The 15,782-nt window shown below is 61.0% G+C and overlaps 4 protein-coding genes across 5 annotated transcripts; all 4 read left to right on the top strand.

Moving 5' to 3' along the window:
* Nucleotides 1-567: 567 nt before the first annotated feature.
* On the top strand, nucleotides 568-3,694 carry ABB37_09876 (hypothetical protein; the record flags this gene model as incomplete). The annotated part of the gene is made up of 1 exon (XM_015809540.1): nucleotides 568-3,694. Exon 1 carries the CDS (start codon nucleotides 698-700, stop codon nucleotides 3,692-3,694), a length of 2,997 nt encoding a protein of 998 aa, XP_015651872.1. The 5' UTR covers nucleotides 568-697.
* Nucleotides 3,695-4,286: 592 nt separating this feature from the next.
* Nucleotides 4,287-5,630, top strand: ABB37_09875 (hypothetical protein; the record flags this gene model as incomplete). Of its 2 annotated transcripts, none has more annotated exons than XM_015809539.1 (1): nucleotides 4,287-5,630. In XM_015809539.1, the coding sequence occupies exon 1, from the start codon at nucleotides 4,395-4,397 to the stop codon at nucleotides 5,628-5,630; it is 1,236 nt and encodes a 411-aa protein (XP_015651871.1). In that variant the 5' UTR covers nucleotides 4,287-4,394. The 2 variants fall into 2 exon arrangements, with proteins under 2 accessions (XP_015651871.1, XP_015651870.1); XM_015809538.1 differs by having other exon boundaries at nucleotides 4,356-5,630.
* Nucleotides 5,631-6,091: 461 nt separating this feature from the next.
* Nucleotides 6,092-8,785, top strand: ABB37_09874 (hypothetical protein; the record flags this gene model as incomplete). The annotated part of the gene is made up of 1 exon (XM_015809537.1): nucleotides 6,092-8,785. The coding sequence occupies exon 1, from the start codon at nucleotides 6,398-6,400 to the stop codon at nucleotides 8,783-8,785; it is 2,388 nt and encodes a 795-aa protein (XP_015651869.1). The 5' UTR covers nucleotides 6,092-6,397.
* Nucleotides 8,786-12,030: 3,245 nt separating this feature from the next.
* On the top strand, nucleotides 12,031-14,751 carry ABB37_09873 (putative aminoalcohol phosphotransferase; the record flags this gene model as incomplete). The annotated part of the gene is made up of 1 exon (XM_015809536.1): nucleotides 12,031-14,751. The coding sequence occupies exon 1, from the start codon at nucleotides 12,967-12,969 to the stop codon at nucleotides 14,749-14,751; it is 1,785 nt and encodes a 594-aa protein (XP_015651868.1). The 5' UTR covers nucleotides 12,031-12,966.
* Nucleotides 14,752-15,782: the final 1,031 nt, after the last annotated feature.

The following is a 15,782-nucleotide window of genomic DNA, read 5'->3' as shown; positions in this document are numbered from 1 at the left end:
TGTACCGATCTGACGTCGTCACCAACGCGCGTTGACTCTTCTTGTCTAGATATACTTTGCTGCAGAGTTCCTCCTGTGTGTTTTTATCGAGCTTTCTTAGAACTCCAAGTTGTACTGTCTCTCTCTCTCTCTGCTTCACTCCACTGTGCACCACGCACGCGGTGGGGGCCCACGCGAAGCGCTGACTGCATCAACCGGAAGACGGAATAGCAGAAGAAGTTAGCACTGTTGCCATCGCAAAAGCAGCGGACGTGTACGCCGGGGCCGGTTTCGCATAAGTGTTGGCCTCCTCCGTGAATGGAGGGGTAGTCCACCAGAGTTGTTGTTTCTTCTGAGGAGCACCCGACGGCGTCGTCTGCTCTGTGCCGCGACAGCTCTGTGTGTGTGCGAGCGGGCTTCGCTCTTCCTTCTTCACTTCCAAGGCCCAAGTTAGTTCAAGTGAACGCGCCGGTGATGCACGGCCGTCTCCCACGCGTGCACCGCCCCTCCCCTCCTACGCTGGCTCCTTCTTCGCTGCTGTCCTTCCCTTATTATCTATCTATTTACATACCTTTTACATCGTCGTCAGCAACACGCTTTTTGTAGGAAGCGAAACACGGATCAGCGCACTTCATTGTTGTTGCTGCAGCACCTCAACGTCCATTTAGACTCCGTTTCTTCTCTCACATCGCTCACAGACACACACACACACACACGCATGACGCTGGACACGGAGCACGAGGTCGCCTGTCAGGGCTGCGGCACGACCACCACGACCGCCTTCCAGTGCCCGCTCTGCCAGGCGGAGGGCGCCACCGACCGCGGCTTCTTCTGCTCGCAGAAGTGCTTCGCGGATAACTGGCTGGAGCACCGCAACACGCTGCACAGCAGCGGGGTGGTGCGAGAGCGCAAGCCGGCGGCCGCCGCAGCGGCAGCGGCAGAGGCGACGGAGGTGGTCGTTGAAGGCCACAAGTCGAAGCGAGATAAGAAGCGCGCGCGGGACACCGCGGACGACGGCGATGGGAAAGAGGGGAACGGCGGCGAAGAGCTGTCTGCGGCGCAGAGTGCGGCGGTGTTTCCGCCGTGGCCGGCGCTGCCCTCCGCCGCCGCGTGTGCGGAGCATCACTGGGCCGTTGTGGCGCCTGCCCTCCCGCTCGACGTGCCGCGCGCCGTCGTACGTCCCTCTGCGGCCGCGGCGGCCACGACCGATCAAAACCCATCCGCTGCTCGCGACGAAGGCGATTACGTGTGGTCGGCCTTGTTGGCCGCCGCGCAGTATACAGCGGCGTCCATCCAGTCACATGCGTCGATGCAGGTGCTCGTGGTAGCCGGTGACGTGTACAGCGCCCACGCCTTTGCCTGGGCGGCGCGCTGCGTTGGACTGACCGGCATGCTGCATCTCGCCGTGGCGAACCTCCCCCCCTCGCGTGGCGCCGGCGATGAGACGGAAAGTGCAGAGGAGGCGCTGCGCCGCACTCCGTCCAAGTACTTCACCTCGCACAAGCGCGTGGTGATTGCGACGTCGGCGGTCGTGCGTGCGACGGCGTCGGCCGTCAGCGGTGCGGCCTCGCTGTGGCTGACCGGGAAGCCGGCGCACTCGCTGCTGCTGACGCTGCCGGATGTGGTGGAGCCGGCGGATCTGCAGGGCGTGCAGACGCGTGCCGTGTTCTTCACCGGCCCGAACGGCACGGGCGAGGCAGAAGAGGAGGCGACAACGATCGATGCATCGGCAGATTACACCTACACGAACGTGGAGGTGAAGTGCGAGGACGGTGCGCCGCTGCTGTGGCGGCCCGTGACGCTGCCGGCTCCCGGCATGTCCGCCGCGGCTGCTGCGCACAGAGACGAAGGCAGCGGCGCGCAGCACGACGATGCGGCGCCGCCACCGCCGCACAACGCCGTCGTGCACGACGCGCGTCACCTCAGCCCGAAAAACGAACCTGCTGCGCGCCTCGACGACGAGGTCAGCACCTGCTTCGCCAACGGCGACGTCACCGGCGCGTTGCACCGTCTCGTGCGCCGCTATCAGCGCCTGCCCGGCCACTTCGAGTCGACGCTGTTCTACCTGCTGTGCTGCAACTGGGGCGCCGCAGGCGTCGCGCACGCCCATCACCGTCTCGCCCACATCGCACGCTTCTTTGCCGATCAGTCGACCCGGTTCGATGCGAAGAAGACGGTGGCGCTGGTCGACGCCGCGCTGCGGGCCGTCGCGGCGGTGGTACGGCTGCTGCCCCGCCTGAAGGACGACGTCGCGGAGGCAGCCGTCGCCGCCGCCTCACGGGGGAGTGCGAGCAAGAGGAGGAAGACGCAACGGAATGAATCGGCCTCTGCTGCCACGCCGACGCTCGCGAGCACCACACGTCCGCAGCTCCCCATCGCGGATGCGAGTGCGCCGTCCGCTGGGGAGGTGGCCCGGCTGGCGAACTACTACACCAGCCTGCCCAACCTGCAGCTGCAGGCGACTGTCTGCCACCTGTTCACCGTTGCCTCCGCGGCGACGCTGGAAACGTTTGCGCGGGCGTGGGGCTTGTACCGCTACCTTCCCGGTCCGTCGAGTCTCGCCAGGGTGGAGAAGGCACGCAATGCGGCTGTGCTGCGCGTGCGGCAGCGCTACTCCACCAAGCTGGGCGCCGACAGCGCCGCGTATCTCACGACGTTGATGCAGCTGATCTACGACGCCGTCGGCCCGTATTCGCTCAGCGTGGACGAGGTCCGCCGCCGGCTGCAATGGGATGTGACGCTGGCGTACGACGTCGGCTCGCTGGAAAGCTATCTGCAGTGCTGTGCTTTGCTGCCAAATGCAGAAGGTTTGCTGCTGCCCACGACGAAGAAGCAGCAGATTCAAAAGGTCGCGTCGACACCCGCCGCTAACGCCACTGCCGCGTCAGGTGCAGCGTCGTCGTCTTCTGAGTCTGCGGCTGCGGCAGCGGCAGCGGGAGGGGGTGGCGCATACGGCGGCGGGCGCGGTGTGGTGTCGCTGTCAAGCCGGCAGCCGCTGCACCGCGCCACGCAGCGCGAGACACCGCGCTCCCGCACCGAGAAGCTGCGCGGTTTTGCGGTCAAGACGGCCACCACCGCCGCGGACAACGACTACGGCTTCCTCGAGCTTCCGTGGAGGCCGTTTCCGATTTCCGGCGAGCGTCAGCGGCGGGTGGACCGCCTCCACAAGTCTGCCGTGGAGGAGGTGCTCATGGCGATGCCGCGTGAGCCGCGCCCCCTGTACGTCGGCGACATCGGCAACTTGATCGGCAAGTGGGGCGCCTTCAACGCCCGCTTCGACGGCACGTTGGGCGCGACGCTGCAGGTCTTCCTCGAGGCCCACCCCGCCGTCTTCCGCGTGGTGGGCGAGCTCGTCACGCGGCGGGTGGCGGGCACGACGGAGCCGGTCCGCGTCCGGTACGACGCGGAGACGGAGGGCGGCCGCGGCGGCGCCGACAACGACGACGACGGCGGAAGCGGCAGCCGTGCGCAGAAGAACCGCGACCGCCAGCTGCTCACCGGCCAGACGGGTAAGCGGAAGAAAGCCTCCGTTGAGCTGCCGGCGCGGGCCCGCAAGCGGCGCGCCGTGAAGGAGTTCAACAAGAGCCGCTTCAACCGCAACTACAAGTCGGTAGACGCGTCGGCGCGCGTGCCGGGCTACATCAAACGCGGACCGCGCCGCATTAAGGGTCGTGGGAATAAGGCGAATAAGCGGGTGGTGAAGCGCGGGAGCTAACACCTCCGTCGTTGCTGATGACGCTGAGTACCGAGAAGGAGGAGGAGGAGAAGGGAGAGCTGATTTTATTGTTGACGGTGCAGAACGTCGTGGTACCTTAATCGAGTTAATACTGTACCTGTATAAATGTAAGGTGTTCGTTAAACGGAGTCGTACGTAATCGATAATATCCATATATTAGTTTTAAAAGATATATATAATAAAGAGGAGTTGTACTCGTGCGGTAGCGCTGACGGTGGAGCCGCCTGCGTGTCTGCGTGTGTGGATGAAGCGGGTTGAGCACGTGGACGTCAACACGTGAGCTGCTCGACAGGTTCTGCCACGGAGCAGAACCCACTCGCCCAGGCTCTCCTGACGGCGACGCGGTGCCTCCGCCACGGGCAGTCGCGTGAAAAGGAGAGGCTCTGAAGGACACGCAGCTAACGGGTCAACAGCGGCAAGCACAACAACACGCAAATGACGCTGCGTGCGTCGCTGTGCGTCGTCCGACGACGCACGACCGCGCCACGCCGCCGCGGACTCAGTCCAAGTAAATAACTCGCCTTTCTCCCCCTCTCTCCCTTGTTGTGTGTGGGTGTTGATCTCGTGCACAGCGCAGGGCATCGCGCGCATCACTCTGTGCGAGTATATATTTTCTCCTTCGTGAGCCTTATCGATCACAGCTCCTCTTCTCAGTGGGTGCTTGTGTGTAGAGCTGCAGATGTGGCGACGAGGTAGATTGCTGCTGTCGCCGATGCGGCGCGGCTCCATCGCCGGCGTGTCCGCTGCGTCTACCGGCAACGATCCCACCCCCACGTCGTTGCCGTCGTCATCATCACCGTCCACGTCGTCTCCCACCACCACCACTGCCGCTGCTGGTTCTGCGACTGCTGCAGCGGCGGAACGCTCGTTTCTTCGAAATCTAATCCCCATGCGGGTCTACGCCACCGGTCTCGCCTCCGCCTACCTCCGCCACGCTTTTCTGCAGCAGGATCGACTCATCCACCGCTTCCTCGGCGCGCTGGAGCAGGTGGCCCTGCCGTCGCCGCCGCGCATGCTGCTAGCCGAAGGTTTCCAACGCATGTTGGAGGGCGAGTCCCCGCAGCGGGAGCTACGGGAGCTCTTTGAAGCGGCGGAAGTGGAGAGTCGGAAGCTGCTGCTGCAGCTAGACGTGAGCGGCACCGGCGAGGCGGTCTACCGCAGTCCACAGACGGATCCCCGCGAGCGGGCGGCGTGGCGTGCGGTGGCGGTTGATCCGCTAGCGCGCGTTCTCGCGTACGAGCTGCGCGCCGCGGCGGGCTACTACGCGCGGTTGATGTCCGTCTCGAGCGACCCAAACACCCCCGCGGCGGTGCAGGTGCGGACGATCATCGCGTCTGACGTGCGGACCGACGACTTCTTGGTGAAGACGATGTTGGCCTTCGACGACTGGGCGCGCGACGTGGAGACGGGCGAGCGGGTCGGCGCGCCGATGCCGCCGGCGATCGAGGAGATGGTGAAGGAGCTGCTGCTGCTGGAGCGGGATGCGTTTGGGGTCTTCCGCTTCGACCCGCGCGGCGACAACCACCACCTCGTGCAGGCGCTGAAGCTGAAGGACGTCACCAAGACGCCGAAGTCCTTCTCGGTGCTGCTGGACCCGGTGATGCAGGCCTACGGCAACTTCTCGCTGAAGGTGGAGGAGATCTACACCGGTCGGTGGAGGCAGTACACGCTGCACTGCGCGCCGGAGGACCACCGCATCGACGCCGCGCTTCCGCTCTTCGAGACGGTCATCGCGAAGGACGCCATCACCGACGGCGAAGTCAGCCTGCTGGTGCGCTACGATGAGCCGATCTGCTTTCGCCACAAGGCGGCGTCGAAGGAGGAGAAGGGCGGCTACGGCCACACGGAGGTTTTCGAGTTGGCGATGGAGAACCCGAACCGGACGTACTGGGAGAAGTACTTTCTGGACCGCTGAGGACCGGAAGAAAGAGGAGGAAAAAGGGGGCGGCTGACGGCCGACGATCACGCACGCGAGGTGCAAAGCTGGACCCTGCCGGTGCACGCATTTGGGGAAAAAAAGTCTGACGATCTGTAAAAGCCGTTTTTGAATGCAAAGCAAGAAGAGAAAGGAAAAGAAAATAGCGGGTAAATGCATCTCCGCCTGCTTGTTTTCTGTCTGTTTGACGTCCTCGTTGAAGGTGAAAGGGCGGAGTTTGTGCCTGTGCGCCGTGGCGCGAGCGTCGGATGATGTAGGCCCCGACCTCGCCGTCTCATGCCTGTCCCACCAGATGCGTTCCGCCCTCATCTCCTCTTCACCCTCTCCCCCCTCCCCCCTCTTCTCTCTCTCCGCGCTCGCGCTATCGCGATGTATTCCGCCACCTCGCCGCAACGGTGCCGCACGCGCTTGTCTTCTTTGGCACTGCATCTGCGTGGGCAGTAACGTAAAATCGGTGTTGTCTCCTCGCGCCGTTGCTGCCGTGTCCTACTCGTTCATTAGTATTATTATTTCCCCTTCTGTGGTTTGGAAGAGTTGACTCCTTCGTGAGCCCACCACCCCTCGTGCGCACGCACGCAGATACGGCAGATTCCGCAACGCGCCGTTCCAGCAAGCGAACACACACGCACCTGCGGAGACTTTACTCTCGCCCTTCTTAACTTCTGTTGTCTTCTCGATTTAGTCATTTTTAGATTCTCTTTTGTTATACGCGCAGTGGGAAGGTTCTCTTTTTCGTTCTTTCGCCGATGCCATCCCCTGTCGCGAGAGCCGCCGACTCCTGCCACGTCAGCGACCCACGCAGCGGCTGCGGCGGCGTCGCCTCTCCCGTCAGCGCCTCGTGGCGCTCCAGCGACACCGAGAAGGAAAGCTCGCTGAGCGTGCCCTTCCTACACCTCTGGCTCCCGCCGCGGCAGCCGCAGCAGGGCGATCGGGTGGCGGCGAAGGCGTCCTCCCTCGCGGGCCGTGCACGACGGGCACCGACTCCTCCGCCTCCTCCGCGGACTACGGCTGCTGCTGCTGTCGCTGTCGCTGTCGCTGCACGTACGCCGGCACGGATCATCAGGAAACAGCATCCAAGAAGTGCGACAGGACGCGCTGACCGGTACACGAGCAGCAGCAGCAGCGGTGGCGGCGGCGGCGGTGTGGCGCAGGCGGTGCGCATCACGCGCCACGAAGCGAGGCACCATCACCACCGTACGAACGACGACGGCGCGTATCCGCGTGGGGCCCCTTCCGTGGACGCTGCTCATCGCTGTGCTGCACCCCGCACGTCGGCGCGCGCGGTGCTGGGCGAGCTCGACGCCTCGCTGTCGCTCTGCTCAGCGGACTTCTTCGTCCGCCGCACGGCGCTCCCGCCACCCGCCAGCGCCGACGACCCAAGCGCGGGAAGAGACGTGTCCGCCGCGGCGCACCGCGCATCGCTCTCCCTCTCCTCTTCCTCGCTGCCCTCCTCCGCCGACGCTGCCAGCCTTTCTCTTCGGTCCACATCCGTGCACACCTGCGGCTCGACCCCGCGGACGGCGCAGCAGGCAGCGGTAGCGGAAGGGGCGGAGGGCACGCCGTTGCCGGTCCCTCCGCATCCACACGATGCCGCCACGCCCTTCACCTCGATGCTGTGCACCGCGGCCGGAACGCCGGTGAGCAGCGATGGAAAGCCGAAGGAGACGACGAGGGCGAAGACGGAGGAAAAGCGTCGGTCACCGCTGCCACGGCGCAGGGAGGCGGTCCCAGCGTCATCGCCCACGACAACGACGGCGGTGGAGAGTACAGGAGGTGGTGCGTGCCCGCTTTCTGCATGGACGCCACCGCAGCGGTGTGACTCACCGACCGCCTTGTTCTTCCCCGCACGCCGCGGCTCGACGGGGGAGCCGCCACGCGGTCGCCGCACGTCGTGCATCTCCCTCCTCGCCAATGCTGTAGCAGCCATGAACACCACGATCACCTCCGCAGCAGCAGGAGCAGCAGCCACACCCCTGTCAGTCTCCGCCCGTAGCCGACGAAGCCGCGACACGCACAGTTCGAATGTGCTGGTGATGGCAGCGGCGCACAGCTGCGGGGTTCTCTGCCCCGCCCTGCACGACAGCGACGGCGGCAGCCGCAACGACCCCACCTCTGTCGGTGCGGTGAACCTCCCGATGCTGCCCTCCACCAGCGCCGTTCTGCCAGGGCGGAAAGGAGGAGGAGGGGCTGGAGGAAGGCCGTACGCGGAGGGTGCCCTGTGCGCCCCCCTCGCGGCGATGGCGGACATTGGCGTGCTGCTGTGCAGCTGCTCGTCGTCGCCGTCGAGGGGCTCCCTGTCCTCCATCTCCTCGCGCGGCGCTACCGGGTGCGATGACGCGCTGAGTTCGTCGCCGGAGGTGAGGGAGGAGAACGGAAACGGCGACGACGGCGAGGCGCAGACGCAGGCGCGAATCCGCCCACACGCACCGCCACCACCACCACCACCGCAGCTGCCGCCGCTCCCAAGCCCACCAGACGCGAACGTCGAGGCCCTTCGACGCCGCAGCAGTGTCCTGCACACCTGCAACCGCAGCAACCAGCTAAACGGCGAAGAAAAACGGCTCATGAAGGTGCCGCACGCGCGGTCCGCGCCGGCCACCACACACAGCGGCAACGACCGCGGCAGTGACGACGACGACGACAGCAGCAGCGAGCGGCAGGGTTCGGTGTCGGCGCGTCAGCAGCCGCCCGTAAACCTGACCACCGCGGTGAAGTCCGCTCATCGAAGTAAACGGAAGGACAACGGCGTGTCTCGCCCATACGCCCAGCCGCTCAGCACCCCGCTCACGTCGCTGCGCTACCACCACCGCCTCCGTGAAGAAGAGCTGGCGGAGCTGGCGGAGCTGCAGGCATGTCTTGCCGCTTTCGTGTTCCCCCCACGCACCGCGCGGGCGACTCTCTCGCGCACCGACGCATCGTCCACGCGTCCCACGCCGTCGGCGACTGCGGCAAACATTAAGAGCGACAGTAATCGTAGTAGTTGTCGTACGAACAACAAGCGGGGGAGCCAGTGTGGTTTGCTGTCGCCGTCTACCAGCAATTCCCCGTTGCCCAGGCCGCCGCCCTCGCGGAGCACCCCGGCGGTACGAGCAAGATACAGCCGCCGACACACCAAAAGATCGCCGGAGCGGTGAGCGTGGCGGCAGCGGCGGTGGTGGCCAGACGGCGCGCTCGACGCGCACGGCGGCGGGGGCTGCGCACCTCACCCGCTGAGCGCAGCAGCAACAACAACAAAAGTAATCCAAAGACGCGAACTGCGTCAGTCATTTCTTTTTCATTTCTTCATTGCAACGGTGTTTTGTCTTGTGGATTTCATCTTCATCTAAGCCTGTCGTTTTTCTTCTTCTCTCACGCGCTACGTCTATTTCTTCTTCCTTCTTCTTTCGTTCTGGGTGGCGCCCGTGTGATGAGACATCAAAAGTAATCAGAGGAAGCGCTGCAACGACGTGGCGAGTAGAAAGCGCGCTCGATTGAATCATTGACCTGGCAGGAGTACGAAATAATCCGGTGGAAGCCGTCGCCACACGCTCGCTGTGGTTCGTTGACGGTTGGGGGTTTTCACCGCCGCTCCTACACGTTTCTTCACTTCCTTTCCTTTCTTTTCTTTTTTTTGCTTTTGCTTTGTCATGCGACGCGTGTGCACATCCGTTTTTTGACGCGCCGCCGCCGCGTTGTTTCTTCTCTCTTCGCCTCCTCACGATCGCTCTGGTCTTGTCTTTTTTAATAGTACTTTGTTTTGTTGTTTCGAGGACATGCCTTCTCCGTCCTTCTTCGCCTTTTTCTTTCTTTATAAAACAAAGTGTTCTCTTCCGTACTGTCTCGCCTGCGTTCCTCTCTCCCTTTGCGTTGTTCACCAGCGTTGTGGGGTAGGGCTTTTTCTTCTTCTCCTTTTCTATTACTAATTTGTATCTTCATATATATTGTTGTAGAGAGCCCTCCATCGTCGCCGTCGCCGTCGCCGCTGCGCATCAACGCACGCGTGACACCCACAGCGCCCCCATGGGAGGCCGGTTCTTTTCTTTTCTGTTTTGGTTGTTGCTTGCGTCCCTCTATTCTTTTCTTTATCATTACTTTTTGCAATTATGGAACCGCTGCTCTCTCTCTCTCTCTCTCTCGCAGAAGACCGGTTGTCGCGGATGCGTTGTGCGGAGGCGTTTACTTGATGCCGCTCTCCGACGCACGAGGTGGCTGACGTGTGTGTGTGTGTGTGTGCTTTAAAAAGAGATACATACACGACAGCAAACTTGACTATGCGCCAGCTCTTCTCTTCTCTGAGGCGCGACCGTTTTCATTTGGTTCCCGTCTTCTCTTCTGTTTGCTTCTACGCATATTTATATTTATATTTATATATTTATATCTCTCCCCTTCTCTTCCTTCTCGCTCACGCCGTTGCTGTCGTTTTTGTAATGTCTTTCGTGTTTCACCTCTCTGCCCTTTTTTTGCTTCCTTCTTCTTACGCAACGTACGCCTGGCAGCGGCAGGCGGCCGAGGCGGCCCGCTCTGTGTCGTTGCCGGCGACCCGCCGCCATGCCGCTTCCTCCTCGCTCTTTCAAAAGAAAGAACTGTGATACATTAATTTTTATATTCTTCGTTTGGTATTCCCCCCACGGGTATCTAGTGTTCATATTGGAAAAAATCAAAAGCCCCTGTCTTCTCGTTTCTCTCCTCTTGCTTCGCATTGCTTCGCGTCGATTCTTCGCCGCGACCGCGCCTTTTCTCTCTCTCTCTTGTGATGTACCTTCCGACCTTCGACGCTGTGCCTACTTCTATACTGCACCTCGCGTCGGTGTCCCCCCTTCCCCCCCCCCTTTCCTTCCTTCCTCCTTCCTCCTCCGGGGCTGTCCTGCTTTCCGTGGCTATTCCCTTCGCTTGTTATATATATATATATTGCAACAGAAAAATCTGTTAAGACATACATTTTGTGTACTGCTTTCATTGCTTTCATTCATTTTGGTTTCCCTTGACGAACGGTGCCCTTCTCGAACTGCAAAAAGAGCAAGTGTATATATATATATTTCGTATACTCATGCATACCTATTCAGCTGCAACGAGAGGCACACACGCCCGCCCGCGCACCCACCCACGTCCACATGCGTATTTATGTATGTCAGTGTGCTTGCATCGTGTGTTACTCTTCATCTATGTCGATATGCAGCTCTGCGTGTGTGTGTGGTGTGTGTGTTGTTATTGCAGTTATATTTATCAAAGGAGAATTAAATATACCAAAACACGATGTTATTGCTTTCCCTTTTCCTTGTCGTTTGTGTTTGTATGTGATGGTGGCTGCTCGCTGCGTGTGACCGCAGTCTTTGGGCGCGACGGTGATGGTGGCGGTCACCGTGGGCCAACGCGCGATTCTTTCCCTTGAGCTCTCCTTTTTGTTTTTTTAGCCTTGTAGAATGGCCACGTCTCGGCATACGCTACGTGTGCGGAGGTGCCCTGTGAGAGTGACGATCCTCCGCCGGTTGAAACCCCCTCCTTCCCTCCTCTCCTCCTTCTTTCAAACGATATGCTCGTATCACCCCGATGCATTGCGGTTGATGCAACGCTTTCCTTTCCTATAAATATTTACTATTTCACGTTGGTGCCGTTCATTTGCTTTTGAGGTTGTTTTCTTCTCTGCATTTACGTGTATAAATACACACATGTGTGGTATTTCCTTGCCTTGCCTCTTCTTTCTTTCCATCTTCATTGCTTCCTCCGATCACCTGGCGTCCCCGCTGTGTACGTTTAGGGTTGGTATCGTCGAGGCCCCGTTGTGTGCACGTGTGTGTGTGCGTGTGTGCGTGTGCGCGTGCCTTTTCATTTGCTAGGCGTGTTGTGCAGTGTCGTGGTAGAAGTTCGTGTCACCGGCGCACCGCTCTATTACTGCCATCATCATCATCACCATCGCCATCATGATCGCACCGGCACGCGCGCAGCGGGAAGAGACCTTTAAAAAACTGCCAACAGCAAAAGAAAATCCGTTTGATTTATCCTTTGATATTTTTCTATTGAAATACGTCCTCTTGTCTTCTACAACTGTTACTCCTCTTCAAAGCGTGGTACTTTCGTATTCTGGCTCTCGGCTTCGCGGCAACGAATGAGAAACGGCCACTTCGGTCCTCCCGCGGTCGGTTTTGGGCTAGTCCGTGGCGTCGTAGGTGTCCGCCGAGGCAGACCTGGGAGGGGGGGAGTTGGTCCCCAACCTCGCGTGGTGAGCATCGGCGCGGGTAAACCGCGGCTCAACACTTCCAATCAGACCGCTTTCCAGCTGCAGTGTTCACGCGCCTTCACCATGTGCGCCGCTCCTCCGCGCGCGCCCATCGCATTTCCTTCCTTCACTGTATCTCTTCTCCTCCACCCCTCTCCCTCCCCCTTTCGGCCGTGCGTCTGCGAAGTGCACTGTAGCGGATGCGCCTTTGCAGCGGCACCTCAGCTCAGCACACACATACACACACACACACATACACACACCGCTGTCCACGCTTCGTACGTCTCCCTCCACCCCGTCTCTATCCGTATTGTCTCGTACCCACCCACAATCTGTTTTTCTTGTTTTCACTTTCTTTTGTTTTCTTTTTGAAGCTCTTCTTCTTTTCGCAGTCGTGGAAACTGCATCGAGCACCGTGTTGAGCGGCGTATTCAGCGTGGCACAGTCGAGGTGGCCTCCCTTCCATCGTCCAGCTTTGGTCGGCGCAGCGGGTGGAGCAACGTTATCGGCGTAGTGCACGGCAGTCGACGGAACGTCACTTCTCCCTGGCGCCATCATTTTTCCTCCGCTGGGTCTACTGCGTTTATTGTTGTTATTATCTTCGTAGCTGCCTCCCGCTGACGTGTTCACAGCCCGGGTGCAGTCGACGGCGCTGCTCATACATATCTCTCTGGATGTGTGTGTGTTTGCGTCTCCACACGAACTCAGCAGTACTGAAGAGCACACGTGGGACCTTCACCACTACCATAGCTAATACATAACAATAATCATTAGTACTATTATTTCTCCGCTCCGTTCGAACACCACAGAACAGGAAGTCGCACGTCGTTGTCGTTGTTCGGTGGTGGACGTCGTTGTCGCAGACGAGAACGTTTTCTTTCTTTTTCTTTTTCTGTTTCTTGGAGGAGGGAGTATTGTGCTTCTTTGCGATAAAGAAGTTGACGTGCTCTCTCTCTCTCCCCCCCCCCTCCTCCCCTCTCTCTCTGCTGCTGCTGCTTCCTCTCGTGTTGCTGTGCGCCTCCCTCGCCTCCTTGTTTCTCGACCGAAGCAGGCGTGTATGTATATATATCGTAGCTTAGTTCTCTTGTTTCTTTACTATTTTTGTATTCATAGCCCGTCTGCATGAACTCGTATTTGCCCGAGGATGCCAAGGAACGGTTGGCGCACTACGTCTACCGCGGCGAGGACCACAGCTACCTGTACAACCACATGTGGCGCCCGCTCTGCCGAAGCGTGGTTCGTCACTTACCGGTCTGGCTCGCGCCGAACGTGATCACCGTCACCGCCCTGGTGCTGGTCAGCATCACCCACGCCCTGCTCGCCTACTACATGCCGAAGCTCACGGTGAAGGAGACGAACTACTTGGACCGCGATGAATCACGCAGGACGGGGCTGCCCTTTGCAAAGGAGTTCCTGCCGCCGCCGCCCGCCTACGTGCTGGTCCTGGCAGCCGTCGCGCTCTTCCTCTATCAGCTGCTGGACAACCTCGACGGGCACCAGGCCCGCCGCACCGGGACCTCGAGTCCGCTCGGCCTGCTGATGGACCACGGCTGCGACGCGGTGAACTGTGTTATCGGCGGTCTGTCGGTGGCCGCCGTCGTCTCCGCCGGACCGTGCTGGAAGACGTGGACCATCACCCTCAGCACCGTCATCGTCTTCTTCCTCAACACCTGGGAGGAGTACTACCGCGGCGTGCTCGTGCTGCCCGTCATCAACGGCCCCAACGAGGGCATTGTCATCGCGATTGGCGTCTACCTGTGGACGGCGTGGGTGGGCGGGCCGCAGTGGTGGGTCGACAACACGCTGGAGGTGCCAACGCGGTGGCTGCCGCGGGTGCTGCGCCAGTCCCCGCCGCAGGCTGCCGTCGCCATCGAGAACTACGTGCTGCGCACCGTCTGCCCGTACCTGACGTCGCACAACGACGACGACGGCGGCTTCGCGGCGGTGCCCTTCTTCTTCAATCTGAACTGCTCCTCCGCGTACATCGCGCACCCGCCACGGCCGACGCGAGTGCTGTTCGCGCCCGATCCGGTGACCGCGAGGTACGAGGAGGCGGTGGCGGGGAGCGTGTGGGCCGGGCACGGGTGGGTCCAGCGCACCGTTCTCCGTCTCTACGGCGGGAGTCAGGAGGGCCTGCGCATACGTTATAACACCCTTGGCGTGGCCTTCATGACGGTGACGGCCGCCATGACCTGCGCGGGCAACGTTTATCAGGTCTACCGCGCCATCCGCCGCGCCTCGGCCGCGGAGCTGGCGCACGAGCCCGGCTACGGCCGCTTCCACGCGCGCTTTCCCTTCCTCCACGCGCTGTCGAAGCTCATTCCACTGGTGGTGATCACCCTGATGGGGAACGTGTGGTTCCTGACGTCGCAGGAGGACGTCTTTCGCCGGCACCCGCGGCTCTTCTGCTGGACCGTGGGCCTGCTGTACACGAAGCTGGCGATACACTTGATGGTGTCGCACCTCTGCGGCGCGGAGTTCTTCCCCTTCCCGCGCACCTTCGTTCCTTTCGTGCTCTTCGGCGGCCACATCTGCCTGACGTACCTCCACAACGTGGGCCAGCTCCGCCGGCAGCAGCTCCGCAGCGGCGGCGGGGGCGGGGGGGTGGCGCACGTAGGCCACGTAAACCGCAGCGGCTCGCGGGTGCCGACGAGCGCCACCGGGGCCTACTCCGACTACGCCTACGACCTCGACGAGGAGCTCATCCTCTACGAGTTCTTCGCCCTCTCGGTGGTGACCTTTGCGCACTTGGTGTGGAACGTGGTGCGGGGGACGGCGGCGGTGCTGGAGGTGCCGGTCTTCACGGTGCCGCTCCAGAAGCAGGTAGCGCTGCGGACCGCCATCGCAGCGGAGAAGGCGGAGCGGGCCAACAGCAAGCAGAAGCCGGAAACGAAGAAAGACAAGTGAGGTGCTGGCAGATGACAAGCTGGAGTGAAGGACGGTTTGAGCTTCATTCGTGGCCTCGACAGAAGAAGCGAGCGTGTGTGCGTGTGTGTGTCGACGATCCTCCGCGGCCCGCGCGGATGTTGACCGGCGGCGGTGCTGCCGGCTGATCGGAAGATTTGTGGATGGGGGTTCTTCTCTCCTGTGTCTTGAGCTGTTGGCCCCTCCTCCTCCTCTTCTCTTTTTTGGATTTGGTGGACGTCTGCGTTGGGCCGGCTCAAATGCCTTCTTCACTCGCCGACCTGACGACGACGATGACGACGATGCTGATGGTTGTTGCTGGAGATATTCCTTCTCACATCTTCGCTGTTGCGTGTTGCGTGCTCGATTGATCTGCGTGTGCGTGTTTTTTGGTTCTCCATTCCCCTCCCGCCAACCACCGCAGCGGCTATGGAGGCTCAGTATACATATATATCTATTAGAAAGAGAGAAGAGCGGAGGACAATGCTGCAAGGAAGGAAGCGGTGTCACGTCGCTGTGCCGCTGCATCACTGCCGAATGTACTCGAAGGCGTTGGTGCCCCTGTGTCGCCACTCCTATCGTTATTCTTCACATTGCTATTACTGTTGGAACTCTCTCATCGAAGGGCGTTTCCCTTTGAGAGGGGGGGTCCGCGTTACAGGTCGCCTCGCCAACGGCCCCCGACGACCACTTCGGCATGCAGGCGGCGCACGAGTTCTGCGCTACGCGCCACCTTCCTGTTTCTCGGCTGACTCTTTGTCTTACTTCTTTCTGTTGGTGTGGGGGAGTCGAGCAAGCGGCGGCGCGCGGTAGCTGGCGAACCACCGAGTACACCACCTCCGAAGAAACGCTTTCGTTCGTTAGAAACAGCGACCGAGACGGGCGGCGAGAGCGCACCTCGACAGCGGAGGTGTGCGTGCGTCATCGGCCAGCCATATTCTTCGTTTATTACTCCTTTAGGCAATTTCTTTGATTCTCATAGATACGGTTTGCTATCAACCTACAACCATCACACACACACACACACACACACA

This window comes from Leptomonas pyrrhocoris (genome assembly GCF_001293395.1).
Source record: "Leptomonas pyrrhocoris isolate H10 chromosome Unknown, whole genome shotgun sequence".
Lineage (NCBI taxonomy): Eukaryota > Euglenozoa > Kinetoplastea > Trypanosomatida > Trypanosomatidae > Leptomonas > Leptomonas pyrrhocoris.
The sequence above is the reverse complement of the archived record's forward strand: the minus strand, read 5'-3'. Positions and strand labels throughout refer to the sequence as shown.